At 46.7% G+C, this 26970-nt stretch overlaps 1 protein-coding gene across 1 annotated transcript; it reads left to right on the top strand.

Annotated features, from left to right (window-relative positions):
• Positions 1–2045: 2045 nt before the first annotated feature.
• EXOC3L4 (exocyst complex component 3 like 4) lies at positions 2046–25943 on the top strand. Its single transcript, XM_064423271.1, has 12 exons — positions 2046–2402; positions 3947–4337; positions 7309–7960; positions 10535–10652; positions 11659–11784; positions 13039–13139; positions 14547–14642; positions 16591–16705; positions 18661–18783; positions 19065–19217; positions 20592–20713; positions 22945–25943. The coding sequence occupies exons 2-12, from the start codon at positions 4004–4006 to the stop codon at positions 23105–23107; spliced, it is 2103 nt and encodes a 700-aa protein (XP_064279341.1). The 5' UTR covers positions 2046–2402; positions 3947–4003; the 3' UTR covers positions 23108–25943.
• Positions 25944–26970: the final 1027 nt, after the last annotated feature.

The raw sequence follows: 26970 nt of genomic DNA, 5'->3' as shown, positions 1-26970 counted from the left end.
CTGGTGCAGGTTTCTGAATATGCATCATAGCAGTATTCCCCTGGAGCCTCAGCAATACGTTTTTCTCCTGCTCTTTGGAGCTGATGAAAACCTCAGTGCTGTGGAGGGAATTGCAGGATTCCCCCAAGCCACTCTGCACCCTTCACCTCTGCCAAGGAGCACTGCACCTCTGAGTCCTACACTGCTCCACAGGTGTTATTGCAGGAAAAGAAATAAGAAAGACGAAAAGAAATAGGAGCAAAAGACAGAGAGAAGAGAAGAAGGATCAAATAAGCCCCAAACCAAATATTCCAAAGGGTCAGGAGGCAAAGCAGCAGTTGAAAGCCTCACAGAGTTTTGTGGGTGCAGGGCATTAGGGAGCTGTTAGACAGCAACACCCCTGCAGATTTTAATGCACCTACAACTTGACAGAACACTTTGCAAAACCGATAATTGAAAAAAAATGGAAAACAACTGCAAAACCTAGTATATTTTTCATTTCCCATGATCTTCTGTGGACAGACACCTAGAAACAGCATTGCCCTGATGGCATTTCCAGGAACAGGAGCATTCCTTGAGAGCTGCTGCTAGGAGAAAGCACCAGAAAGGCTTGTAGGGAAAGAAGTGACCTAGACTGTGGGATTCAGAGCTCCCTCAGGATTCTGTCTGACATCCCAGCAGGCCCTGATGCCAGCTGTGTCTTGGGGTAATTGAGAGCCCCCAGAGAGGGGCTGGGATCAGACCCCATCCATGCTGGACCTGCTGCCTGCTCTGGCAGCACTCCAGTCACAGTGAGCATGTCTGTACAAACCACCAGGTAAATATTTTGTGGATGAGGCAATTAAAACCTGGATGGAAAGAGGTTTAGTTGGACTTTGTGTCCAAAGGGGCTTTCCACCCTTCAACCTGTGTCTGAATAAATAGCTCATTCCTTTGTTCACATTGTCAGCCTGCCAGGTGGCAGAAGCATTATCAGTAATGGTTTTCCCCAGTACAGCAGGGCACTGTCTGGCTTGCACATGACTTTGAAGAGCCCAAGGACAGAAAGCTCAGCACTGCACTGCCTGGCTGAGGGAGGCTTCAGGCAGGACTCCCCCTGCACCATGGAGCAGACACAAATGATGCTGCCCAGTCCCATCTCACCATCAGGACAATTTTACACCAAGTCCATGCTGCAATGCTTCCCTGTTTAATATGATCATAATTATTCCCATCCCACACACTTTCCATCTTCTGGACACAGAGTCTCTCCCAGAGGTAGAGGAGACTGTTATCCTCCATTCTCTCTCTGTTCTCCTCTGCACAGCACAAAGTCCAAATGCCATTTATTGCATCTCTCACTAATCTCTTTGATGTCCCTTATCACACTGCCAGGTGGCATGCTGGCAGGCTCCTAAAGCAAAGGAGTGCACACTGCCCATGGCATGGTGGCACCTCCTGATTTACCCCTCTTGCTTCACACCAGGACCTTGGACACCTGGCAGCCTGACTTGCCTCTATCTGGGCACTAAAGGAGCCCCAGGGTTAAATAATTTTACACAACTCAGTGACAAACCAAGTGGCTGTGTTTAAACTTGTTTAAACCTTCAGGGCCCCTTTTTTGGTGCTGTTTTGCTTTGAGTTCCCTCCAAGGTTCCCAAATGCTCTGAGAATGGAGGAATCCAGGGCTAGCAACCCCATGGAAATAAGTGCCCACAGGGCAAAGTGAGGATGTGAATATATAAATATTTAATCAGGGGACACATTACACTCACCCACGTCTGGCAATCATTACTGGGACCAAGCCACCCGTGACCTGCACAAACAGGGCAGAAGGGGGTGAAATGCAGCCATCCCACACAGCAGCTCTGGGGCTGCTTTTGAACCCCCAGATAATGTGGGGTTTCAGCCACCAGGACAGGACTTCATCCTGAAATCCTCCTTCCCTTCATTGCCCCAGGCCATCTCAAGGCAGCAGCTCACCCCATCGCAGAACCTCAGGTTTGAAGCCCCGTCTCCACTTGTAGGTAATAATTAACCTGGAATTTTTTTTCCCCAACCTTTTCTTTTAAATGCTCAGACGTAGCGAAAGTGAAACAGTGCTGAGTCTTTTCCAGAGAGCAAACAAGTGAAGGTGCTGGAGCTCTTGGGCAGGAGCAGACAGGTCTTTTTTCCCACTTTTAACAGCCTTTTTCAGAGGGTAAAGGAGGATGGAGAGCAGCACCATGCCCAGAGGGAGCCCCTCAGCCAGCACATGTGTGAGGGATGGTGCCCCAGTCAGCTGAGGTGGGTGAGCTGGCCTGGAGCTCTGTCCTGCAGAGCTGCTCACCCACCACTGCATCTGCTCTGGATTTCCTGCGGCACGGAGCTGCTCCCAGTTTCTGTGGATCACACTTGTGCTATCCCAGCTTGCTGCAGAGGGGATCACTTCTGTCAGTACTGGGGTATGTATTCCTTTCCTTTCTCACGGGCTCACCCCTTTTATTCCTTTTCCCCCGGCTCTCTCCACCATCTCGGTCACCCTTTAGACCATTGCTGCTGCTCTGCTCTGTCTGCAGAACCCCCATGCAGAGTCTGAGCTGACATCTCAGCCTCCTTTCACTGAAATCCCTGGGCAGTGGGGTGCCCTCCTGTCCCTCCCACCCTCTGTATGGGATGGGTGAGCTCCTGAGCAAGGCAGTGAATGGTTAAATACTCCCTCCTGTGAGAGTGTGTGAGGCAGGGTCTGAGCCCCACTGGGTGAGCAGCTCAGCAAACCCATGAGAAAAAACCATGTCATCCCTGTAGTTCACAGGCTATGAAATAACCCTGCACAAGGGAGCAAAACTCTGAGAGAGGATGAGATCTGTTTCCAGAGTCCCAACATGTCTATTGACTGCAATTATTTTTCAATCTCTGGCTTCTGTGGGCTGGACAGACCCAAGACAGGCAGTTCCTGTCACCTCAAGCAATAGCTGTTTCTATTCATTTGAACTGTTCACTCAGCTGCCTTAAGCCTACTCTGGAGAAATGAGGCATTTTCCACCCTCAGGGCACTGCAATGTACAATGGCTCTGTGAATGGGCTGTATCAGCTGGTGGTCTGATGGGAGCCCTTTGCAAGGAGAGAAGGCAAAACCTCTCTCCTCCCTCTTCCCAAACACCTGGGCAGCCCTCAGGGTGGGCAGAGGGGAGGTTGTCTGCAGCAGGGCAGGAGCTGAGCAAGTGCAGAGGCTGTGACTACAGCCCAGCAGCACTGACAGGAGCACTTCTGCTGAAATCTGGAAACTCCTGCATCCCCTGCGGCTTGTGCAGAGTTTGTCTGACCCTGGAGATACCCATCCTTGGCATGCTGGGATGATGTGCTCCGAGGCAAGATGAGTGATGTGAACCCTTCCTGCCTTGTGCTGCCTCCTGTGCTGTAACCATGACAATTCAGAGTGCAGAGATAGTTGTGGCTTTGGTAGAAGGGGCTAGAGAAGAGCTCAGCCACCTGCTGGGAACCACTCACCCCTGGGCCACCTCTAGCAGCAGCAGCGGCTCAGGTTTTGAGCAGGGCAGAAGTAGCAACAAAACCCAAAGATGCCATATTCACATCAGAAAGTGGAAACAACCCAGTGAGATTCAGGAAGATTATTATTCCTGCATGGCTGGAAATCTGTTTAGAAGAATGGAAAGTAAAACCATATCTGGTTACCCACTGAAATGGTATGTTTACACAGATTTCAACATCTCTGATTTCTCATGATTCCTTAGTGCTGGAGAAATAGTTGCCACTTGCCTGTTTGATGGAGTTAAGTGAAGCTTTCCAGAGCACCATGTGCAGGCCAGCATCTGCTGTCTGTGGGTAGAGAGATTGTTTCAGCAGCTACAGGCTGCAACATCTTGCTCTGTCCTTGTATTTAGGCACAGGAAAGGAACGGGTTAGATTTTCAGTCCAGGACTGACTTTGGAGACACAGTAATACCCTGTTAAGGACATCTCTAATTCTGCTGTTTTATGCATTTCAGTGATTGCCATCAATTTGTTTGGTAAACCTCCTGTTGAAGGACCAGATAAATAGAAATATGGAGTTAGACACAAGGAGTGTGACCTCAGAACCAGCCTCTCCACTGAACAGTCCAGGGGAGGAAAAGATGGAGGTCGCTTCTGAACTGAGCAGCTCAGATTCACAGAGCAGAGACAGTGGGTTCTTTGAAAGAGGTATTAAAACAATGTTAAGCATCCGGAAATCAAAGCGAAGTCTGAAGAAAGAGAGAGGGAAGGAAGATTCTGGCACTTGGAATGCAAAAAGACTTCTGCAAACACTCAGGAGCTATGAGGAGAAAAAACCCACGATCTGTAATAGCGTGGAGAAGGTTGGTGAAATATGTGAGCCCATTGAAGCAAAACCTCTTTCAGGTAAGACACAAAACCACCAGTGCCATTTTCCTGGCAGGGTAAATGTAACATTAATTTACAGTGTGCAAGGCTTGGGCCCAACAGAGGTGCTAAAGAACTGGGCACCCCTTGCATGGACTTTTTGGGTGTTACCTGGCCCAGCCAGGGCAAGGCTCTGTCAGTGAGCATGCTGCTCTGTGGCCTCCTCTGTGTTAGTTTAGCCACATCAGCAGCCACCCTATCAACCTGTCAGTGTGATATTGCACATCACACGGATCAGCCACCAAGCTGCTGAGCACAGTGTGGGAACTGCTGGGCTGACAGTACCTACAAGTGCAGCGTGCTATTGCCTGCATTGCTGTTCTGGACAATTTCTGCTCTTCAGCTCTCAGACTAATGGTCCTCCAACTGTGCTCTGTAGGGTGCTGCAAGGCCTAGAGGGGAAGAAAGATGGTTTGGCTATGATTTGGCTTGGAAGCTCCACTTTGGTTCCTAATCTTAGAGATTGCCTTGCAAAGAGACTCCCGCAGATATTTTACTCTCTTGCATTGACTTTCCACCTGTCCTCACAATAGCAGTGTTGCAAGTATTTGATTTTTGTCTTCCTCAGGCTGGTTACTCTCATGTGTTTTGTCAGCATTTTATAGCTAGGTCTCAGACAAATTATAACAATTCCCTTTAGTGTAGCTCTCACCTTTCCCCAGGTGTAAGCAGACTGCAATGACTTTGATAATGGTTTGAGCACTGCTGTCCTCCACCTTCTCAGGGCAGAGGTGCTACAATGCATTCACCTGTAGATTGACTGAGGTGAAACATGACTTGGCCTTTCCTCAGCCTAAATTTCTGGAAAGAAATTCTTGGTCTACTGCACAGGGTGCCACAGGGATCAGATGCATGGGCTGACACTGCCTCAGTGCTGTAATGTGCTCTACTGGGCTGGGAAGTGATTTATTGCTTTACATTGATACATTGTGAGCTTGGTAAGCTGGATCTGAGCCCACCTCATAAACTTGGCTAGTCTGATCTCCCAGGGTCAGAGATGAGGAGTGGCAGAAAATGTTATCACAAGGTTTCTGATCTCCTGAAATAAACGAGCTGAGAAATTGCATGAATAAGGCCCATTCTCTGCCCAATAGCTTGTGTTTGGCCTGGACTTGAGCAGCTCTGTCAGAAACACATCCCATCCTGAGATAATATGGCAAGTGATGGAGATTCCACCACGTGCACCATTAAGCTGCATAATAGTTAATTGCCTTTCAATTGTCTTCCTTCAAGCACCAGCTGGCTGATCTTGTATTGCTGAATTAAAAGATCCATTTAGCACCCAACATCACCTCCCTGAATAATTATCCTAGATGGTGATTAAATGGTGTTTTCTCACTTTGATAAACAGAACAGAATGTATTTCTCTAGTCTCTCACTGCAAGCATTTGTGTAAACACAGGTTTTATATTAATTTATCTAGAAGAGTCCAACTTAATTAATTGATAGAATTTCTCTCCTTTCTGAGTACAGAAGCAACTGTAGTACCAAAGAGGCACTCAAAGATCTATGTGTTCTGTGATGCATCAATAGTTTGGTTATTTGGCATATTTCTGTCTTCATACAGATACTCTAGTGCTACAAAAATTACTTGGTACATATGGCATAAAACCTGTGTGTAAACAAGCCTAAGGGCAGAAATTATGTGCTATGAACCAGTCCTTCTTTGAGTGCTCTCCAATTTTTCTTTATCATTTTGTATGTGTATGTCCCAGAAGCAGTGGCCACACATTCCTAAGGGATACCCTTTCCCTTCTCTTTAGTATTTTATTTATGCCCAGTGTCAGAGTGGGATCTCCTGTTCAAAGCAACTGTTAGGGAGATGGAGAGGGTGAGAGTTTCCTGGAGTCTCTCAAAGGCTAACAGTGCTCTTGGATCTCCTGAACATATGGCAAATACTTCTTATCTCACTGGCAAATAGACAGTGGTTCTTGCATGAGCAAGACTTTGCAAAACAAATGGGAAACTTGGTAGAACTCAGCCACTTTGGGAGGAGCTGTATTGGGTGACTTCCCCCAGCCAACACCAGCATGTTCTGGCAGTGGGTGCCAAAAGCAAAGGAGGTGGAGAAACCCATGTGAAACCTGAGTACCAGGAGCACCACAAATCCACAGGTTTAGATGCCCCTGCAATGCCCTCACCTCCCCAAAACACTGAGGGACAGCAGTGCTCAGCACTTGGTAAAAAAACATCACTGGTGCGAGGCAGTGCTTGGCACCTGACTGTGGGCTTACAGACAGCAGGCTCTCAGGGCCCTGGTGTCTCTGAGGACATGCTTGTGGGTAGGCTGGGACACACATAACCATCGAGAGAGAGAGATCTGACCCAAGAGTTCAGGACACCCAAAGGGTCTGTCCTGCTGTGCTCCCTCCCACTGCCCCTGCCAGAACCCTGGGCACTCTTCCTGCCCTCTTGGGCAGGACACTGAGGTGCCTGAGCTGGGCTACACCACCATGGCCAACACAGCAGCAGAGCTGTGATGAGCACAGTGGTATATAGGGAAACAAGGACATTTATGCTAAAGGAAATCCTGCTGGTAAGGTATATCCTGAACCATTCCTACTGCCAGTTCCACCTCATCTCCACACCAGCAGAGGGACAGAGACAGAGGGACAGAGTTTTATGCAGCCTGAGCCTCCAGTGTCCTTCTGTGCAGCCTCACCAGCCATTGCTTGAGGCCTTCCTGCAGAGCTATCAGCAGGTGTTTTGATATTTCCTGTCTCTGTAACCAGCTGTTTAGGGATGTGGCTCAATTTGCAGTGATTGCTTTCCCACTGTTTTCCACTCCTGTGTCCAAGAGGAGCTGAGGAGATCAGGGAGGCCTGGGGCAGTCTCAGAGGCACTGCTGGGACCTGACTACTCTGAAGAGCTCCCTGCAAATCTCCCTGTTACCAACATGTCAATAGCCTAATGCCTGCTTTGTCCCAACCCCTTCCCCCTGTTTCTGCAGTAATGGAAATCAATGAACTTATTCAGAAAAGACAACTTTTGGAAGCATTTGCAAGTATCAAGCTAATGGAAGATGAGACTATCTCTGAACGGGATTCTGAGAAATACAGTGATAACCCCCAGGAGCTCGTACGGAAATCCAAGGATGTGGATTTGCTCTATAACTCCATCACAAATGCAATCAAGTCCATAGTGGAGGAAACACTGGAGGATCCCACTTTACAGCATACCATGCTGACTTCCATGGTGACTTTAATTGCCCTTGAAGAAGCAGCTCATTCCAGCATAGACAATGCTGCTCGTCCTAGCTCAGATTTACTGGGCAGGCCCAGAAAGTGGAGGGAGCAATGGAGGGAAGCTGTCAATGAGAGTGCAAGAAAAAGAGTCCTGAAGGCACCCATGGCATCAAGGGAAGAGGCAACTTCTTGGCTTGATCTCCACTTACATTTCCTCCAGGAACACCTGAGGGAAGATTTACTGAAAATCAAGTCATCAGTAAAAAAATGCTATCCAGAGGAGTACCAGGTGTGTGACACATATGTGGAAGCTTTTCACAATGCCATTGCCTCACATTTGCAAGAACTCTCCCAGGGACCACTGGACTTCCACGAGCTCTACACCTTGCTTGACTGGGTGGCCAACACCTACCACAGGTGAGCTGCTGTGTTTGCCACAATGCTTCTGCCTCCTCCAGGGAGCCATGGGGCTGTGGGGTACTCCAAAACCACCAGGCCATTTTCAGTTTTCCAAGCAAGCAAGCAAGCAAGCGAGATGCAGTGACTACAGTGGAGCCAGGTAGCAAATCTGTTAATAGGTGGGGACAAAGGTCTGTGGATAAAGCAGTTGCTGCTTTTTACAGATCTACATCAACCCATTTCCCCTCCCTCTCCCACTTGCTGTTCCCATGTGCCAGGAAGCTCCTCCCTGCATTTGATAAACCTGCTCCTTTCTGCATATATTTTGCAAGATTCAACAGCTGTTCAGTGACTTTTCCAGGCACAGGCAGGGGCCTGTGGGGGATGTCTTCTTCCTGTTTAATTAAAATTGTGACACATTTGGAAACAGGCCATGTTAACCCCCATGCATGGGGTCAGAGTCCTCTAAAAGAGGAGTCAAGACATCATCAAGGGTAATCAGACACATGAAAACAAAGGCTCTGTCTCAGATGTGTCTGTTGGTTGAATGGGAGGGGTTTAAGACATAGCTCCTTGCAGTTCAGGGGTCTGGAAAATAAGCATGTGAAAAGAGTTCTGTCAAAGCAAAATTGTGTCTGTCCTGGTAGCTGGCCTCCAGGTATGGGCTGAACCAGATGTTCGAGGAAGGGAGAAACACAAACCCACTGGAGTCCTCAAATAAAACAAGGAAGGAGTGAAGGCAGGAGTGTCAGCACTGAGCCAAACAGTGGGTCAAAGTGGTCAGAAAGGAGGCAGTGACAGAGCAGGGTAAACAGCAGCACACTGTTGCCCAGAACATCCCTAGCCTGGGGTAGCTTTTGAGTAAGAAAATTTCCATTGCAGGTGGTCTTTGTTTTGAACAGCCCTCAAGAGGTTTCTTCTGTGAACTTACCCAGCAGCTCTTAAAATATCACCTAGAGTGTGGTGACCATAATAATGTATATAACCTTCCCAGTATCACAAATCCCTGCAAGATCTCATCTGAAGGGAAAATCCTGCATGGCCCCACCCTGGCATTGCAGAAGAGCAAGGAAAAAAATGAGCTTCAGCACCCAGGTTCTGCACCAAAGAAAAATGCCCCCCCCATATTTCTCTGAATTGCTTTGAAAGGGTTTATCGAGATTCAGTTGTTTTGGGAACTGCTTGCAATTACCTGGCTGTTCTGGGCTCTTTCCATTTGATTTTCCCATTAAAAAAAACCTCATTGTCTCTTGGAATAAATAATCAAAAAGGAAGAGATTGACTGACTCAAACTCATTATTGATGTTACAATTCAAACAAATGGGAAAAAGAAAATGAAAGAGGTGGGACTAATCCCCTTGGGTACACATTTGTCTTTTCAGTTGTGGTGGAGAGTCAGTATTTAAATCTGTGTTCTCCTTTAAAAGGAGCAGTAGGCTCTGGCAGTAGCTGGGTTGTGCAATGCTTCATGTGTGGAGATGCTCCTCTCTGGGAAATCTGAACCATGACCACGGAAGCATTGACTCTAGGACACACTACCAGCAGGCTGGACTTATTTTATGCTGAGCAGTCACTCTGCAGCAGCCTGACCTTGTACATTACAGTCCTCCCTTGTATCTGAACCCTGTGGGCACAGTGCTGCTGTGGCAGTGGGAACCCTTTTTGGTGGCTGAGGAAATGTGCAGGCTGTGTGTAGGACATTGCAGCCATCTTCCTCAATTAACAATATGACAGCTCAAAACTTAGGCCCTACCTTCATAAAGGGCATGAATATTTTCTTCTTTCTCTTTTCCACCTTCACCGCTCTGAAAGATGCAGTGCCTCCACAGTCTGTGGCAAGTTGTAGGAATAGCACATTCAATTATACAGACTAATAACATTATTCCTGCCCCTGAGAGAGGAATGCAGGCACTCCCTCCCTTCCCCTGCTTCTGTGCTAATCAGCTGGCCTGATTACATGTCAGTCCAGAGGAAAGTGAGCAGCAAAGTCTCTCTTTGAGAACTCAAAGGGCTCTCTTTGAGCCCTCTTTGGAGTCAGACTCTGTAGCTGCAGGTCCACCCACCACTTCCATCTGCAGGGGAACATGGCTGGTGTCCCAGGCACGGGAGTGCCTTCCAGGTCCTGCTCTGCCACCTCCCCTGGATCAGGATAACGCACAGAGACAAATCCCAGGCTGACATGAGCTGTGATATGTCACTGCAGGGGAGGCAGGGAGATGGGCTAACTCCAAAGCAGCGTGCTACTACAGGAATTACCCTGAAAGGCATTTTGCAAGCTTCTAGTCAAATGAATCAGCTTCACGTTGTTTATTTTAAAGAGTAAAATCTCATAGCACTTTTCATGTCCAAACAACTCAGGAGTCTCATGATTTCTGAGGTGGGCTGGAACCTTAGATCATTTTGGGTTTGAATAATTAGGATTTTGAATAGAAAGGAAAGATTTTCTTGTTAAACCTTGAAAACAAGCAGCACAATTTAAGCTTTAAGTATATTTCTCATGGCTTAGTAATTATGTAGCTCATGCTGCATGAATATTCTATCAGTTTATTCACACTCTGAGGCATTATAATTTTTTCATTTGATTCTTTCCAGTGAACTCTTTCTGGGTCATCCTGAGCTCAAACCAGAGGTTAAGACAGAAAACCTGTCCTTGCTGTTAACACCAGCTGACTGGGATAAACTGAAAAATGACTACATTGCTTCTGCAAAGGTGAGAGTTTTGACCTAGTCCCCATGTGCCCCCCAGGGAAGGTACAGGAGCCCCAGCCTCCCAGACAGAGGTTTTGGATGACTACATTCTGGTTTCCAGCCCCACCAGGTGCTGAGTCCTATTGGCCCCACACAGAGTAGCCTGTCCTCTAAAGCAAAAAATTCCTGAACAGCACCTTGGTGACCCAAGCAGAGCCAACAGGACTGTACCAGACCCACTCAGTATGGCAGACACTTATGGAAAGGTCGTTGCTGGGTTTCAGCAGATTGTACTTTGCATTGCAAAGTCAGGGGCAAAGGCATTCTAGCAGCTACTGTCCCTGTGTGGGATCTCCTCCAGCACATCTGAGGTGTGCTATTGGCAGGTTTTGGGCATCCCCCACCAGAGGACACACTCATGGTTTGTGTCCTCTGATGAAGGCACTTCCCTGTTGTCTTTCTGCAGTCCTTGTCTGGAGCCCTGTGTAAGACTTTCCTGGCTCTTTGCTGGGCTCAGACATTTTCTTGCAAATCATTTCTGAATCAGGGCACAGCTCAAGGTGAGCTCAAGGTACCCAGCTGAATGAAATCAGTATTGCTCCACCATGCTGGTGAAAGATCACTTTATTTCACCAGCAACAAGATTGATTTATCAGCCAGGACTGAACAGTGCTGCTGCTTACCTGACTGGCTGTACCCTGGAAAGGACTGGTTTGATCTTTAATCCTGACCTGGTGCATTCCATGTGCTGGAGGACTTTGCAATCAAACAAACAGCTGACCCACTGTTTCCCTGCCAGGAGAACGACTCTCCTTTGATTTGGGAGTACCTTGCACACACAGAGCACAGCTCCTGATTTCTCCTGAGGTCTGGAGCAAGGCCTGTGACTGTGCTCACCTTTCCACCTTGCCATGCCGTGTGTGGTGGCCACACCCATGTGCTGATGGAGCAAAATGCAGCGAGGTGCTGCACTTGTGTTTGCTTCATTATCCTGAGCTGCATGTTTCCTTCCTATGTTTAACATTTAGGAGAAAATCAAAAGTTATTTTGGAAACATCCTGAGACTAGAGGTCACGGAGAAGTGGGAGAAGGAAGTTCATTTGGAAGAGAAGGAAAACCTCTACCACGCCTCACTCTCTTTTGATATTCAAACGGTATTGAATTAGCTGGGGGAAAGTGGGGGGGGGGAGGGAGGGGGTGTCTCTGTGGCTCCAGGGAAACTGGATCGTTTCCTTCTGGGGTGGAGGTACCGCCTCCTGCGATAATTTATGTAAGTCACACACTGGCAGAATACATTAGAGCAGAAAATGCCATTTATTACAACTTTTAGCTCTCCCGCTTGCCTTCTAGCTGCAAATTAAACCTGCTGTCAATTGTGTCAGCAACATAATAGGCAACTGATTTTAAAGTCCCTAAACCTCTTTGATTAGGAAGAAGAAAGAGAATTGGAAAAAAAGGTGGAAAGAAAAGGTTTCTTTGAAAAAACCTTTGGCTTAAAGAACAACTTTGTCCCAGGGCTGTGGAAGCTGGGGAAAGGCTGTAGGCAGTGACAGCCACTCCAATTTAAACAGTACAAAAAACAAAAGCCCCTACTAGCTTAGGGACTACAGGGTAATAAAGGCAGGAGGGGTTTGGATTAATTCTCATCACTCAATTGGTTGAGTCACTCAATTAAATAATACTAGCAGAAAAAGAGAGGGAGAGAGAAAGAAAGAAAATCAAAGAGTTTTGCCTGCTGATGTGACTCTTTTTCCATAGAGGAATATGACACATTATGTGATCACAGGGAAGGCAGGTCTGAAATGATTTAGCAGATGGATAGGAAGACATGGGAAGTACCAGAGTAGAACTGCAACACACCTTAGTCCAGAAGTGCAGGAGGTTGTGGGAATGGGAATCTGGGAGGAATTCCAGTACAAATGAGAGTTCAGGGTGATGCTGAACCTCTGTGCTGCCCTGCTATCACTCCTGAGAAGGGGGCTTGTGTGGGGCCTCAGGGATGGGGTTTATATTCACCCTTATCATGGAGTCATACACAGGGACAGCTCAGCTCCCCTTGGGCTTTGGGTTGGGGGAATTCCAGCAATTCCCCCAAAAGAGAAGGATGACACCAGGACACCCCAGAGCTCCAGCCAACACTGCCTCTACCTCACACTCAGACAGCAGAAGGACATGAGGCCATTAGGGGTGAATGATGACATCACAAATCATTTGGTGCTTCTTGACCCATTCTGCATTATAATTTTTAAAACTGCCAGAGATTAATGAAACCCTCCTGGCAACAGTTGGCTGTTTGCCCCTTTGCTAGGTGAGCTATTCTTACCAGCCAAAGCTGCATGAGATCCTTGTGAAGGATGTTTCACCAATGCTTGTCCCACTCACTGGGGTGTCTTTATTCCCTTTTCTAGATCATTGGGCAGCACGTGAAGTTGTCTGGAGCTATCAGCAGAAGCCTGGAAACAAAAATGCTTGAGTTGTGCACGGCAGAGCTGCTTGAATTCATACCAAGGTCATCACTGCTCTGGGCAGTACTTTCTTTCTAAATGAGTTCCACACTGGTAAAAAAAAAAAAAAAAAAAAGGAAAAAGGTCCAGGTACTGGACCAGACACTGGCACTGAGCAGGCACAATGCTGCTCCTGAGAGAATTAGAGATCACGATGAGCCCAGTAAATAGCAAGCTGCAAAACAGCTGGGAGGGAGTCATAAACAGACCCAGATGGGACTCTTGTGAGTCCAAAAACCTAATGTCAGAGGTCTGGGAAGTAGCTGCTACCTGGAAAGGGATGGGATCGCTGCAGTCCCATCCACCAGGACTTTTGTGACATTGGACACTGATCACTTGCAGCTTCAGTCATGAGCAAGCAGTGTTTATGGACCCCTCAGACCAAAAGCCTGTTTGCCCAAAACATCATTTAGGTATCCTGGGATGAGTTCTGCTGAGTGGTTTTCTCTGGCTATGGGCACAAAAAATGGCTTATGAGACCCTCTCTGCTATACCCTGGCAAAACACACAGCTGGGCTGCCTCCTGAGTCCCTTAACATTTACCCAGTGTCCAAAGGAAATTGCTGAAATAATGTTTTTTCTTTGTTCTTATTTTTCCTTTTCTTTGCTATCTTTTTTCTTAATTTTTCCTTTTCTTTCTTTTTTACTTAAAAAGAAAACAAAACAAAACAAAAGAAAACAAACAACCAAAAACTGTGTAAAATGCAAGCTGGAGCCGCCAGGGCTCTCAGATTAAGGGAACACTGAAACTTAAGCTTTTACTTGAACAAAACTATGCAAGTGGCTGGGGTCAGCTCAAGCAGATTCCTTTACCCTGACAAAGAATGGGACCACCAGGCAAAGGCTGCCTGAGCACACAGCCTCCTGCCTTCAGTGTGGATCTGGCTGTGAAACAGCTGTCAACCCCATGAATTTGATGCTACAAAAGAAAAACCAAACAACTACCTAACAACCACACTGAGGTTTTGCAGGGAGGGAAGGTAGGTGTGCTGCCCTATTCCTATACATCTTCTGTTATAAAATCAGCCCTGTGTTCTCAAAAGGCACTTAATATATTGCCCCAAAAGCCAGTGAAATGAAGGCTCAGACTTATAAGCCTGTGTACCACACCTGCAATTAAACCCTCAGCATGAGGAAAAGTCAGAGATTTGGCCTCCCAACATCCCTGGCATCGCTCCAAAAGCGTACCTGCTTTTGTACCTGCTCAAGCGAGCGCATCCTAAACCCACAATTACCTGCCATCTATTCCCTCCACTGCACACACTTGTTATGACAGCTGGAAAAAGCTTGCCTGCATACAGAGGGGACAGGTTGGGCCAGCCACGGGTGTCTCCTGACAGCACCATGTACACAGAAGATGAGGCACCCTCAGTGCCCCACTGTTAGTGATACCTGGCTGTATTTTCCTACAGGTTTGAGCAGGAGTTCATGGCGTGGAGCACTGCCCAGGACAGCCCCATCTTTGTGCCCTACCTGGTTGCCTACATCAACAGCTTCCATGACCTGGTGTAAGTCTGCTCCCCCTGAACCACTTTTCTGGGGTCTGGGGGGTGGCAGGATCTGGAAAGGAAAGACCAAGCTCTCCTTGAGGTGCTCTGGTGAGTGCTCAGCCTCCAGCCCTTCTAATCTCACAGGAGGATTTCCCCCAAGAGATGCAAATAAAAGCCACAAGGGTGTAGATACAGAAATGTGGATGGATGCAGCGTTTGCATGAGCTTTGAACTAATTTTTAGAGCACCTTTTTCATCCTCAGGGGAGTTTTTCCCCCCCTTTTTTTTTGTTCTGGGGGTTAGCAGAATAAACTCAGAAACATGGCCTCAAGGCTGCCTTTGGCACTGGGCTGGAGGAAACTCCATGAAAGCACTCAACCCAAAAATAAATGCCTGCCATTGCTGCTGGCATCTGGAACTTCCAGGGCTTTGCATGAATTAGTTACTTCAAGCCACATGTTGGGAAGTGTCTCTGATGAACAGGTATCCTCAGGCTGACTGCCAAGGATCTACCACTCACCCCATAAGCAGGATGGTGGCAGTGAGTGCACGTCCCAAGGTCTGCTCTGTCAGCCCCGTGCTGAGGTCCAGGGGCTCATCAGCATCTGGGGACATCTTTGCCATGCAGATACTTTTTTTTTGTCAACCCGGGAAAACACCACAAGGATTAGCGCGTGGGCTCTGGCCTCCCGAAAGATTGGGGTGTGATTTCCAGCCTCTGCTGCTGCACTGCTCCGGCAGGGATGTATGTGTCGAGTATTATTCAGGGGATGGAGGGGATTTCGTGCCGTGTCTCGCAGGAGCCGACGGCTCCAGCCGCAGCGAGCACTACCGCCTGCAAGTCTCTAGATGGCACGGTCTCTCCAGCAATGCTCCCCTCGCCGAGGAAATGGCTTTCCCAGCCTCCTGCTTCTCCTGCGGAACATTGCAGCCCCTTCCCTGCTGGACAGGGGAGAGAGGCTGAAGGGAGACGCCAGCCCCAGACAGGGAGCTGCCAGTGTTTGGGTGATGGGTTTATTCCTGAGTCAAGTTAAGCCTTCATCAGCCTGGGGTGATGACTTGTGGGGCAGAGGTAGGTGTCCTAACAGCACGATTTTTTTGGATGCTGGACCCAGACTGCAGGTGTTCATCTGGAGTTACAGTCCTGAGCTCCAGCCTGGGATGACAGGGATGGTGTTGGGTGCCTTGTAGTCCTGCCAGGGCAGCCCCAGACATACAAATCTGGGCAGTGACAGGAGCCTGCTGTTCTCTGTGCTTACAGCAGTGGATGGGGCACATCCAGGGATGCTCAGGCATCACTGGTGATGCTTCTTTTTGTGATGGTGCTGCCTCATCAACCCACCTCACCAACACTGAGCATGTTACAATGGGACAGGGATGGAAAATGAGAAGAAATCCAGGAGGTCACAATGCCCCTGAAACACACCCACACAGTGGGAATTTCATTAACCTCCCAGAGGTTTTCTTTCTCTCAAGGTGAAACATCACAGAAGTATGCACTGTCCTTAGGAAATTCCACAGGTTTCCATCCCTGCAGCTACCATCCCAGCTGCTGCTGATAGACATTGTGTGGAGTGAATCAGACAGGCTCTGGGGGACACAGGGTCAGCAGCTTTCCCTTCTCCGGCTTTATTATTTACTTTTCCCCCATAGCCTTCAGTTCTCTCCCAGGTACCTGGAAATAATTTTGCAGAGTGAAAAAGCAACTGGCTGCACTGTCCCACCTGATGAGGAAATCTGAGGGGGTTTTTAACCACAGTTACTCATCTATGATTAATTTTCAGTCTACAGGATTGTGCAAAAAGAGCCATTACTTTGACTCAGTAAGTGTTTCCAGGAGGAAGTAGTAGAAACACAAGTTTATTTAAAAATAATATCTAACATGCCAATCCAGATAACATGCTTAGGGCCGTGTAATAGTTTACATTTTAACATTAACTCATTGCTGATCTCTGTCTCTCTGTAGGTCAGGGTTAGAAACAACGTTTAAAGCCAATACTGATGAACTGCAGAAGATTTTGGCAGCTCTGACAAGGAACTTCACAAATATTTTTTTAACAAAATTTAGAACAAAAACACAGGTAAGAGGACCTTGGCCACATTATTTCCTCATTATAAGGGTTATGTGCAGCAGCTGAGGGTCATTGCCCTTCCCTGGTCTCACTAAGCCTCATTTTGCAGCACATGACATTATGGTCCCTCCAAAATGTATTTATCACCTGTAGAAATCCCCCTTAAAAAGCAACACTTCCAGTATCCTGGGAATTTTTTGCTATGAGCAATGATACATTTTTCAAGCTGTTAATAGCAATCAAAAGAGAAGGATATTTAGCAGCTTCCAGTCTCTCAGGCAAAGCAGTGGGCAGAATTTTATCTGAAATGAAGCAGTGGAGAGGCCAGCTGAACACCACCAATAGGATGGTTTTCCTTCTATCAAATCATTTGGATTTTTCAGGACTTTGACTTACTGATTCATACATCTACCATCACAGTCTGTCAGAAACCTCTTCAGAGAGGACAGAATTCATTCTGGTAGGGGTGATTTTTCCAGGCTGTTCCCATGGTGACAAAAGACTGATTATTCCAGAATGAGAATGCTAAAGGTCTTGTATCAACTGATAAAACTCTGATAAAATTTGACTTCTGCTAAGAGGTCTAAAAGGCAATGTGCTGCAATGAAGTTTGTGCTTCTCAGGTGGTGTAAATGAACCTTTCTGCCCTCAGCCAGTTGGGATCTGCTAGCTCCAGTTGATATTATAGAAGAAATGGGGGAAATCAAGCCTTTTGTCCCACCCCTTTTCACTTACCCTAATTCACTTTCTAAATCCCCAAACATAACTTCCAGAAACCAGGACAGTCATGGAATTTCTCCAACCTTAGCCAAGCCCTCCTGGCCAAAGGGACTTTCCAGTGACTGCAGATCTTGTCTTGGAGTCTAAGCAGGAGATGAGGAAAGGCCCTGAGCCAAGGTATTGAGCAAGAGAGCTGAAATGTCGTGAGAACTGAGAGAAGCCGAGTCAAAGCATTTCTAAACAACACTCAGGCAGGCTGGGAGCACAGCAAGGGGGGAGATAACTGGGAAGGAGATTGCCAGGAGTCTAAAGACAGAGAGCATGAGAGCTAGGAAGAGAAAAGGGGACATGCCAGAAGAAGGATATTTTTCATTTGACCTTTAGGGAAGGGTCTTCCAGGTGCCAGAAGTCTTTAGCAGATATTGCTGTTTCTGTATGAAGGTACATTAGCTCTATGGACCCAACAGAGGAAAATAACCTGTTAAGGACACTTGGTCAGAGTACCTTGTACCCAGGACAGATGGGAAACTGTACCATCACTCCCATGTCATCCCTGACCATGAGGCATAAAGCTGGAGATGCTCCCAGTTGCCATTCTCCCCACCACCACATCAGAGCAAGGAGCAGAAGGAAGATCCCAGCAAGACTTCATGCAGGTCTGCAGGAGTACAGAGAGCCTCCTGGAAGGGCTGTGAACACACAGAGCTTCATTTCCATATGGAGAAGACTGTAGAGATGATGGATTACTGGGTTAATTTCCAAGAGATTCACTACCAAGTGAATTTTCGTTTCCATGTAACACTGGCGTACACGGTTGCCCACCACAGCCTGTTCTAGTTATGCCTGAATTTCTTCTGATTAACATTCTCATCTCTTTCTTCCCCAATACATTAGAGAAACAAATTTATTTACCTAAGGAAATAGAGTTGGTGGACCAGAAGGTGGCACAGAGAAAGAAATTAGGTATCCTAAATAAGTCTTTAATGCCAAAACATCTCCTGTTCAGGGCATGATGCTTCTCCTCTCTGCACTGGGATGCCTACCCAAGAAGGGGATACATGGGTGTGAATTCCCTGGGGTGGAGAGAGAAACACAGCCTGCTCCTCGTGTGTCTTCATGCAGAGGGGGTGCTCTGTGCTTTCAGCTCAGGCCTGAGATCAGGTGTATAGCTGGGTGCCTTCAGCTAGGGCATCATCAGCTACTCTGAACATACTTGTACCATCAGAGAGTTGGTCTTTTTTCAGCCACTCCTTAAGAAAATCCTGACCAAGAACTGGATTTTGGCGACGGAAAGGACGAACTCTCTGGTGTCGGCAGTCTCGCAGTTCTCCGAGCACCTGCAGCACATGAGGAAGCCCCTGGGGCAGGTAGGCAGCCAGTCCCACACCTGGGCAGAGGAATGCTGAGGGGCCACACCATCACCTTCAGGCTGTGGTAAGACCTGCAGACTCCTCTGCAACAGTGGTTGCTCTTTATAACTCTGAGGGCTGCAGATATGAGTGAGTGTGTGCTGATGGTGTGCTGCCTTCCTGTACCTCCCCTATGCCCTCAGGTGCTGCCAAAGACCTGAGGGCTTTCCTTGCCCTCTCTCACTGCCTTGGCCTTGAATGGACAAAAAACCCCATGAGGTTTGCTTCTTTTTAACCAGGAGCTTCTACATGAAGTTCATAAATACGTGGTGAAGGAATATGTCACACAGATCTTCAAACCCAGATGGAAAATGAACAGCAAGACACGTCAGCAAGTGAGCAGAAAGATGAGCCAGGAAGCTGCAATCATTCACAATACACTCATTGATCAGGTATGGGGGTTGTTTCTTGGCATCCCCCGCCTGTCCCACTCCCAGAGGTGCAATTTCCCCACTTGGCTTCACAGGGACCAGGCAGCAGGCTCTTGAGGAGGACAAGCTTCAAGAAATATAGAAGTGCTGAAAAGAGTGAGCAGGGTGGTTACTGCAGGTTCATGGTGTGGGTTTCCAGCCTGGCAGCCTCTCTGCATTGGCAGCTTGTGCATGCTCAGCCTGCAGCTCTCTGATGGCAGCACCTGGTGTTTTAATGTGTTCCCAGGGAGCTTTGTTCATGTGCTGTAGGATCACACTCATCCTGTGATCATCAGCTTCTTCCTGGGCCTGCTCCCTCAGGCCATGGGATGCACTTTGTCACCAAAGGATCCCTGCCTTGAATAGAGCTCATGGAGTTGAGTCCCATAAGAAATTCCATCTGGGTACACAGTCTGTGTGCAGCAGAGTGTGGGGAGAAAGTGGTGGGAGTCTGAGTGTTTTGTGATGGACAATTGTTACAAGCCAACCCTGAAGGTGGGGTAACTGATGTTCCTGTTAATAAATCCCTTGGGCAAGATTAGAGTAGCACAACACTGAATGACTGGGGTGAGATATATAGAGATAGATAGATAGATAGATAGATAGACAGACAGATAGATGTGTGTGTCTCTGTCTGTGTATGTGTGTGTATGTATATGGCTGTTTTATTTTAAAACAATTTGATTACAATGGAAAGGAGGTATGTAGCCATTTTGGTTATTACCTATAGTAATAGAACATTACAAAAGTACAAAAATGTCACTTAAGAAAATATATAAGGAAAAGTAAGAAAGGATAAAAGCAGATAGCAGAGAGGAAGGTATCACCACCTGTAGATCCAGGAACAAGACTTGATTGTTGCAGGTTAGGGTCTGCTGGTCAGAACAATGACAGCAGTTGGTTGAGTCGTTAACCTTTTACATTCCTGTCTCTCACAGCAACAGTCTGGGATTTTCAGGGAAGTCAAAGTTTAATTACTTGGATTTTGTGGAAAGTCAGGCATCCAGGGCACTAAATCCCATCTCAGAGATGAGGCACATGAAGCTATCAGGCAGCAGGAGGTGAAGTCTCTGGCTCCTGCTACTATGCTGGACCACAGCCACAATGCCCTGCTCAGCGTCTGGCTTGCTTGGGTGCTCGTGGGAATGGGGAAGTGCAGGGTCAGGTCTGGGAGAGCCCCCAGGGGTGCCTTGCCATTGCCACCCAGCACCCTGCTGCTGCCTGAGGCAGCCTGTCCTGCCTGCACCAGTCCTGGCTCACTCCAGTACATCCCACTGCCCTGCTCTCCCTGCAGGGAAAAAGGCATTTAGCAGGTGCTGCTGTCCCTGATGTCCCCATGTGATTCTTTGTCCACAGGGCTCCAAAGCTGACTGGCTCCTCCCTGTCATATATCACATTGCTGGTATCATTGGGGAGAAGAAAAAAGACAAGATCAAGGCACATGTCAAGGAGCTGTGCCAGGACTACCCAGACATCAGGTACGTGAAGTGGCAGATGCCAGAACTGCTGGGCTCCATCCCAAACAGCACCAGCTTTTCCTGTGCCTGGGCTGAGCTCTTCAACTTATCTTTGCGGGTAGCCACACATTAGAGATCAGGATGCCAGCAACAGTGGGAATCTCAATTTATTTTTCTCTCTTTATGGCTGCACACTTTTTCTATTTTTCCCCTGTGTGCTGTATCATATAACTTACATAAATTTCCTACAAAGCCCTTTAATTTGAGAATGGAATGGAATGGAATGGAATGGAATAGAATAGAATAGAATAGAATAGAATAGAATAGAATAGAATAGAATAGAATAGAACTATTTCAGTCTATTAGGAAGGGACTTACAGTGATAATCCAGTCCAACTTCCTGATCACTTCAGGCCTGACCAAAAGTTAATGTAAATTATTAAAGGCATTGTCCAAATGCCTCTTGAGCACTGACAGGCTTGGGACATCAACTACCTTTCTAGGAAACCTGCTCTAGCACCTCATTTAAAAAATGCTTCATAATGTCAAGTCTAGAGCTCCCCTGACACAGTTTTGAACCATTCCCATGCATTCTATCACTGAATTCCATTTTATTGCTCTAAATGAACCTTATTTCACAGTGAAGCTCCAGTTTGTTTTCCACTGCATCACCAGTATCAGCCCTGTTTGCCAATTTGCAGGCTCCAGATTTGGAGCAAATAGTTTGTCTCCTGTTCCCAGGCCCAGACCTCAAAGTGTGGCAGCCATTGACACAGTTCAGCTGCAATTTCTGAATTGGCCTCAACACAGCCATTAAATTTTGGAATAAATTACAAATTCTTTCTTTTGTACTTTCCATTTTCTGTTCCAAGGCTGCATCTGGAAAATTTAAAACTCCTGGAAAAGTAAAGAAAGTGACTAGCTCTGTGCATGGCTAAGCAGCTGCAAATCAGAAGTTACCTTCTCTTCTACAGCTCTTCTTTCAACTACTGAGAATGAATATCAGTAGTACAGATTACAATAAATTACATTTCATCAGAGTAATTTCAGAAAAAAACAAACAAACAAAAACCAAACCAAACCAAAAAAAAAAAAAAAGAAAAGAAAAAAAAAAACCCCAAAACTTTCAGCACTGGATGACATTTATGCAATCAAAATAATCCATAAGATTTAACTAATTGCTAGAATACTGTAGTGGACCCTCAGATACTGAGAAAAAAGATCACGTTAAATATATTCACCTCTCCCTAAAACTGAGGTTCAAAATTTTTCATAACTAGATTTAACTTGGGTAGTTCAGATATTCTTCAGGCTTGTCTGTGTGGGGGAATTCAAGACAAGGGTATGTAAAAGAACAATTGTTCCAGAGTAATTTCCTAGGTGAACATACCTATCTTACAAAAAAAAAATTACTAGAAACAAAAAACCAAACAAATAAATAAATCCCAATAAGGGTTTAATCCCAGTGGCCAGACTAAACTGAAAAAGAGGCAGTGCCTGTTCTGGGAAGGATAGGGGAGGTAAATGATGGCTAATCATCAATGATATTTGAAAACCATTTTCCAGTCAGAAAAGCCATTTACAAGGCTGTGATTTGTGCTAGTTTTTCATCATTAGCCTCAGTCCCAAGCCAGGTTTTAAGGCTTGTCCTCTTGGTTTATTTAATTTCTGTTTTTCCATTATTGAGTAACATTATTTTAACAATGAAGTTCAGAAAACGAGGTGGAACCTGCTGGACCTGCATTGCTTCCTGTTCAGGTCCCTGTTAATTTTTCCCCTGAGCTCTCAGAGACATTGCTGAATTTGTATACACTGAGATTACTGGAACAGGGTATGTTTCCAAGTTGGCTTTCCAGCTCTAATCTAATTAGTGTCTATCAGCTTCCTAAATATTAGCACTTCCATTACTCATCTCAAAATAATCATTACACAAAAGGTCCATTGCCTCTCTGGAAAACACGCAAAGGGCATCATGGGTGTAGAGAGAGGAGGAAATTCCCTGCAGCACCAGCAGCAGGAGGCTGTCCCACCAGTGTGGTGTGGCAGGAGCTGCTGCTTGCTGGTTTGGTACCTCCAGAGGCTGCAGACTCCCATGCTGGTGGCTCCTCCAGTGTGGTATGGGGTCAGTCCCTGGCACTTTGCTGTAGCCTTGCTCTGACTCCAGCACAGCTGTTGGTTGCTCACAAAAACCATCTTGCTCTGGGCTGGTTTTGCCGGCTAGATCTGAGCCAGGTCTTGTTTGATTTCTGCAGGAAGGAGCACATCCTGGCCATCCTGGCACTCCGGGGGCTGGGGCGCGCCAGGAGAGCAGCGATTTTTCAGCAAGTGTGCCATGCACAGGAGAGCTCCAGTGGAGGGAAGGACGGCACACTCTTCGCTGAAATTGATGTTCCAGTAATCTGCAGCTGCTTCTAACACAGGACCAAAGTCAGCATCCTGCCTCCTCCTACACTGCCTCTACACATGATCCAAAATCTGCTAATCCACCTTGCTCCTCTGCAAACCCAAATTTTTGACTGCTGTGGAGAAAGGAGTACTTTCCTGAACTTGCTACCCCACGTTCAGAACCCAAAGACAACAATGCACCAAGACACCAACATCCTGTAAGAGCTGCTGGGCAGCAGCTCCAGCCCAGGCACAGTGTCCACCTCATGCTCCATATGGATTCTATTGCTAGGAAGCTGCTCCACTGTTTGGTACAAGATTAAATATATTTTCAAAGAACAATAGAAAACCAAAAGCAATTCACTCAGAGCTATATTAAGGCCTCAGCCCTACATTAAGGCTTGGACTGTGCTTTGCATAATTATACAGCAGCAGAGCAAGAGCCTCCCTCATAATTAGTGCCCATGAGCAACCAAGGGGCAGAACTTGGGCAGGGATGTGGTAGCACCCAAGTTTTATTTCCTCCCCCACAAACCAACTGGCTGAGCTAGCATGACACAAGGTCATGACGCTGTGACCTGAGGCCAGAAACCACGACCTGCTTGGGGAGGAAAACACTGGGTAACCAAACCCCAGTGCCAGGACATGCAGCACATGGAACGCTCTCCCCTCCAGGGTGGCCCCCACAGCCCCTCTGGCCTTTCAGCAGATTTTCCTCAGTCAAGGGCTGCCTTGCAGAACTCCTGTTGGACTGAAGATCTGTTCATGCCATCACATCTCCATGTGTACAGACATGTCTTGATTGGATATGCCATGTGAAGAGCTCCAAGCTGCCACCATGGCTCTAGTCCATTTTCTTGTGTGTTTAAATGCATTTCAAGAAATCTGTTACAGTTTGACTGCAGTACAAAACCAAATGTGAGGTGGACAGACAGTGCTATAGATGAGATCCTCCTCTGGTGTAAACCAGCATCATCTCATTGATGGGCATAGATCACCACAGGGTTAACTCCACAAAGGATCCAAAGCATTACATCCAGCATCTGCAGGGGAGGCTGAAAGAAGCATTCAACAGCCTAAAGCTGTAGAAATCTGATTTTATTTAATTCAATTTATCCTTTAGGTTGCCCTCCACAGGATTTAATCTGAGACTTTACAGAGATGACCTACTGTGTTTATGACCTACTAAAATGATAAATGCAGACATGGCATAGCCTTGAACACTATTTTTTCTGGCAGCAGAGCTTACTGCATCAGCAGTGAATCTCTTTTGTTTCCTTTGCTTTGGGTTGCACCAGCATAAATTTCAGCCTGGGTGAGCAGCAGGTGCTGGTGACAGGCCAAGGGAAAAGTTCTGATGGATAAAGAAGCACAGAGTGCACCTTTAATTTATAATCACATGAAATTTTTTCTAAGGTAGACTTGTTGCCTCCACAGTCAAAATAAGGTGTTTTTCTAAAGTTGGCTTTGAAATATCAGATATAAATTGAGAGCGTGAAGCAGGAAATCCTGGGCGGAATTTCTACCCTGCATCACTCTTTAATACATCTCACGACAATTCCCACAAACACTCAGCTTGGTGATTCCCTGTACTTGCTGTGGAGAAGGAGAAGTAAAATACCATCTGAGTCTCCCATTAGGTGTGCAGAACACATGAACCCTTCGGAGCTCCCCTCCCTGGGGACATGGTGCAAGCAGGGAGCTCTGTGATTACACCCCCTCCCCTTGGGTCTGTGAGCTACATTCCCCTTCCCAGCATCAGTGCTGAGAGACTCACATTTATTGTTAGAAGGGTTGACTGAGTGGGAGAGATACAAAGAGGATTTTGACTTTTACAAGCCCGATTTGAGACTTCTAAAACTGCAATCCTGGAGTGCTGGATTTGAGGCACTAAAGCCTCAGTGAGAGATTCTGTGCATCAGAAATTTCCCTCTACTGCATATGCACCTCACTCAAGGCAGCGTGAGCATTTTCCCAAGTGCATTATTTAAATGTATAATGGGGTTTTCTTAAAAGTCATTATTTGAGATTGGAGGGTCTGGCAGACACTCCACAAAGCAGCTGCCTTTCCTCGAGCCCCAGCTGCCTGTCCCTGGGATTAGATAAGGTGCTCAGTTTCCGTTTCCTAATAAAAGCAAGTTGCTCCCCTGAAGTCATGGAGGAAAGCTGGGCACAATGGTCTGCCTTTTGTCACAGCCTCTCCTGGGACACTCAGATCCTGCAGCCTGGCATCCTGTGAGTGAGTGGCAGGCGCACAGCCAGCTTCCTCTGGGAGCTGCTGCTCTCTGGCTGCTTGCTCTTGAGCAAACCAGTTTAAGGTTAACCCCATTACAGCAAGGCCATAGATCAGCCCTGCCCCAACTGCTGTGCAAGTGGAGAGGGGGTTCCAGGATAGGTGAGGAGCAGGGGTGCCTCTGGGCAGGGGGATGCTCAGTCTGGGCTGCAAAGCAGACCCTGGGGCCACCTGAGCGAAGAAAAAGGAAGGGATGTGCTTTCCAAAATGAGCTGCTGTTGTCCAGCTGTCTTCTGTGGAAGACCCAGTGTTGATTACAGCCATATTTCACATTCCAAGAAAAGAGAAGAAAGGCCTCCCAGGGCTTTTAAATGTGGAATATGTGGCTCTTGTAGGAAACTGCCAAGAAGCTCAATTATTACCCTGTTGATTCCTTCTGCTTGTTGTTTCTCTGTGAAGAAAAACACCATCATCCCTATTCCTATCCCAGCACAGAGTTACATTCCCTCCATGACACTCTTCTCACTCTTACCTCAAAAGGCCCAAGGTATTACGTGCAGATGCATCTCTGGTGAATAATGCTGTCTCAAAAGCATCAAACTAAATGAAAAAGCCAAACTTTCTCCAGACTTAGTTTCTCAGCTGTGAATGTTGCATTTTTTTGGGGGGTGGGGAGAGAGGCAGATCTGGCACAGTTGACAGTGCTGTGTGGGTGGTGAAAGATGGGTTTTTTTTGTTTCAGAGATCTCTGATGTTTCACAATACTGTTTGCTTCTGGTTTGGGGTAAAAAGCAAAGGTCAGTGACAGCAGTCAGAGTGCATGAGCTGGCATTGGCCATCTGAGACCAGCCATTGGATGCCACCATTTCACCAATTTTGCTCTGTGAAGTTGTTCTGTCCTGGAAGGAAGATATGGGAAACAGACTCACTTGAAGTAAGAAAGGAAGAGTACCAAGACATTGCCCAGGAGGCTGTGCCTGAGCTGGGGATCATAATCAATCAGTCAAAATATTCCTGGAATGTGCCTTTTAGTGCAGCACCACTATAATGTTTAGCTCCCTATTATGTGGTGTCTTTCAGAAATGATCTCTCAGTTGGTTTAAAATATTAAGGATGATTAGTAAGAAGAGGAATGATGTATTGCATCCACTTTACAGGCTGGGTGATGTGGCCTGACACCACCCCAGCACACACAGCCAGGATGACAAGAGGTACCAGGGCATTGTTATCTCAGGGATGACTGAAAAGTAAAGTTATATTAATTTTAGGCTTCACTGCTTTAGTAGTTATATATCACTCTTCTCCCAAGCACCGGTGTTTAGCAAACATTTATCTTATGGATTTTGCATCTTTCTCCATGAAATCTTGTTTTGTTTGCATTTACTCCCCAAAGCCAGTAATTTTTCTTCTTTGGTACTAGATACAGGAATGCTCTGCTCAGCATCAGTGTGCATTTCCATTCCTCAAGGACAATTTTATGTAATACTGCTAATGACACCATGACATTAGTACTGGGATTGGCCCACCTCCCCCATAAATCCTGAGTAAGAGAGCAGTCAGGTTGCTGGAGCATTGATTTAAACTATTTGCTATCACTGTTACAGCAAAAAGATAGTACTGGAAAAAGGTGAAGGCTGATGTACATTAATGGGTAGCAGAA

Source organism: Passer domesticus, chromosome 6, assembly GCF_036417665.1.
Source record: "Passer domesticus isolate bPasDom1 chromosome 6, bPasDom1.hap1, whole genome shotgun sequence".
NCBI classification, from domain to species: domain Eukaryota; kingdom Metazoa; phylum Chordata; class Aves; order Passeriformes; family Passeridae; genus Passer; species Passer domesticus.
This window is presented reverse-complemented; position numbering and strand designations above follow the sequence as displayed.

Bases quoted from the DNA above. Each gene is read 5' to 3' on its own strand.
- EXOC3L4 (XM_064423271.1), top strand. From the start codon at position 4,004: ATGGAGTTAGACACAAGGAGTGTGACCTCAGAACCAGCCTCTCCACTG. The intron at 7,961-10,534 runs GTGAGCTGCTGT...GATTCTTTCCAG, and splicing joins GTGGCCAACACCTACCACAG to TGAACTCTTTCTGGGTCATC. The intron at 20,714-22,944 runs GTACGTGAAGTG...TGATTTCTGCAG, and splicing joins CAGGACTACCCAGACATCAG to GAAGGAGCACATCCTGGCCA.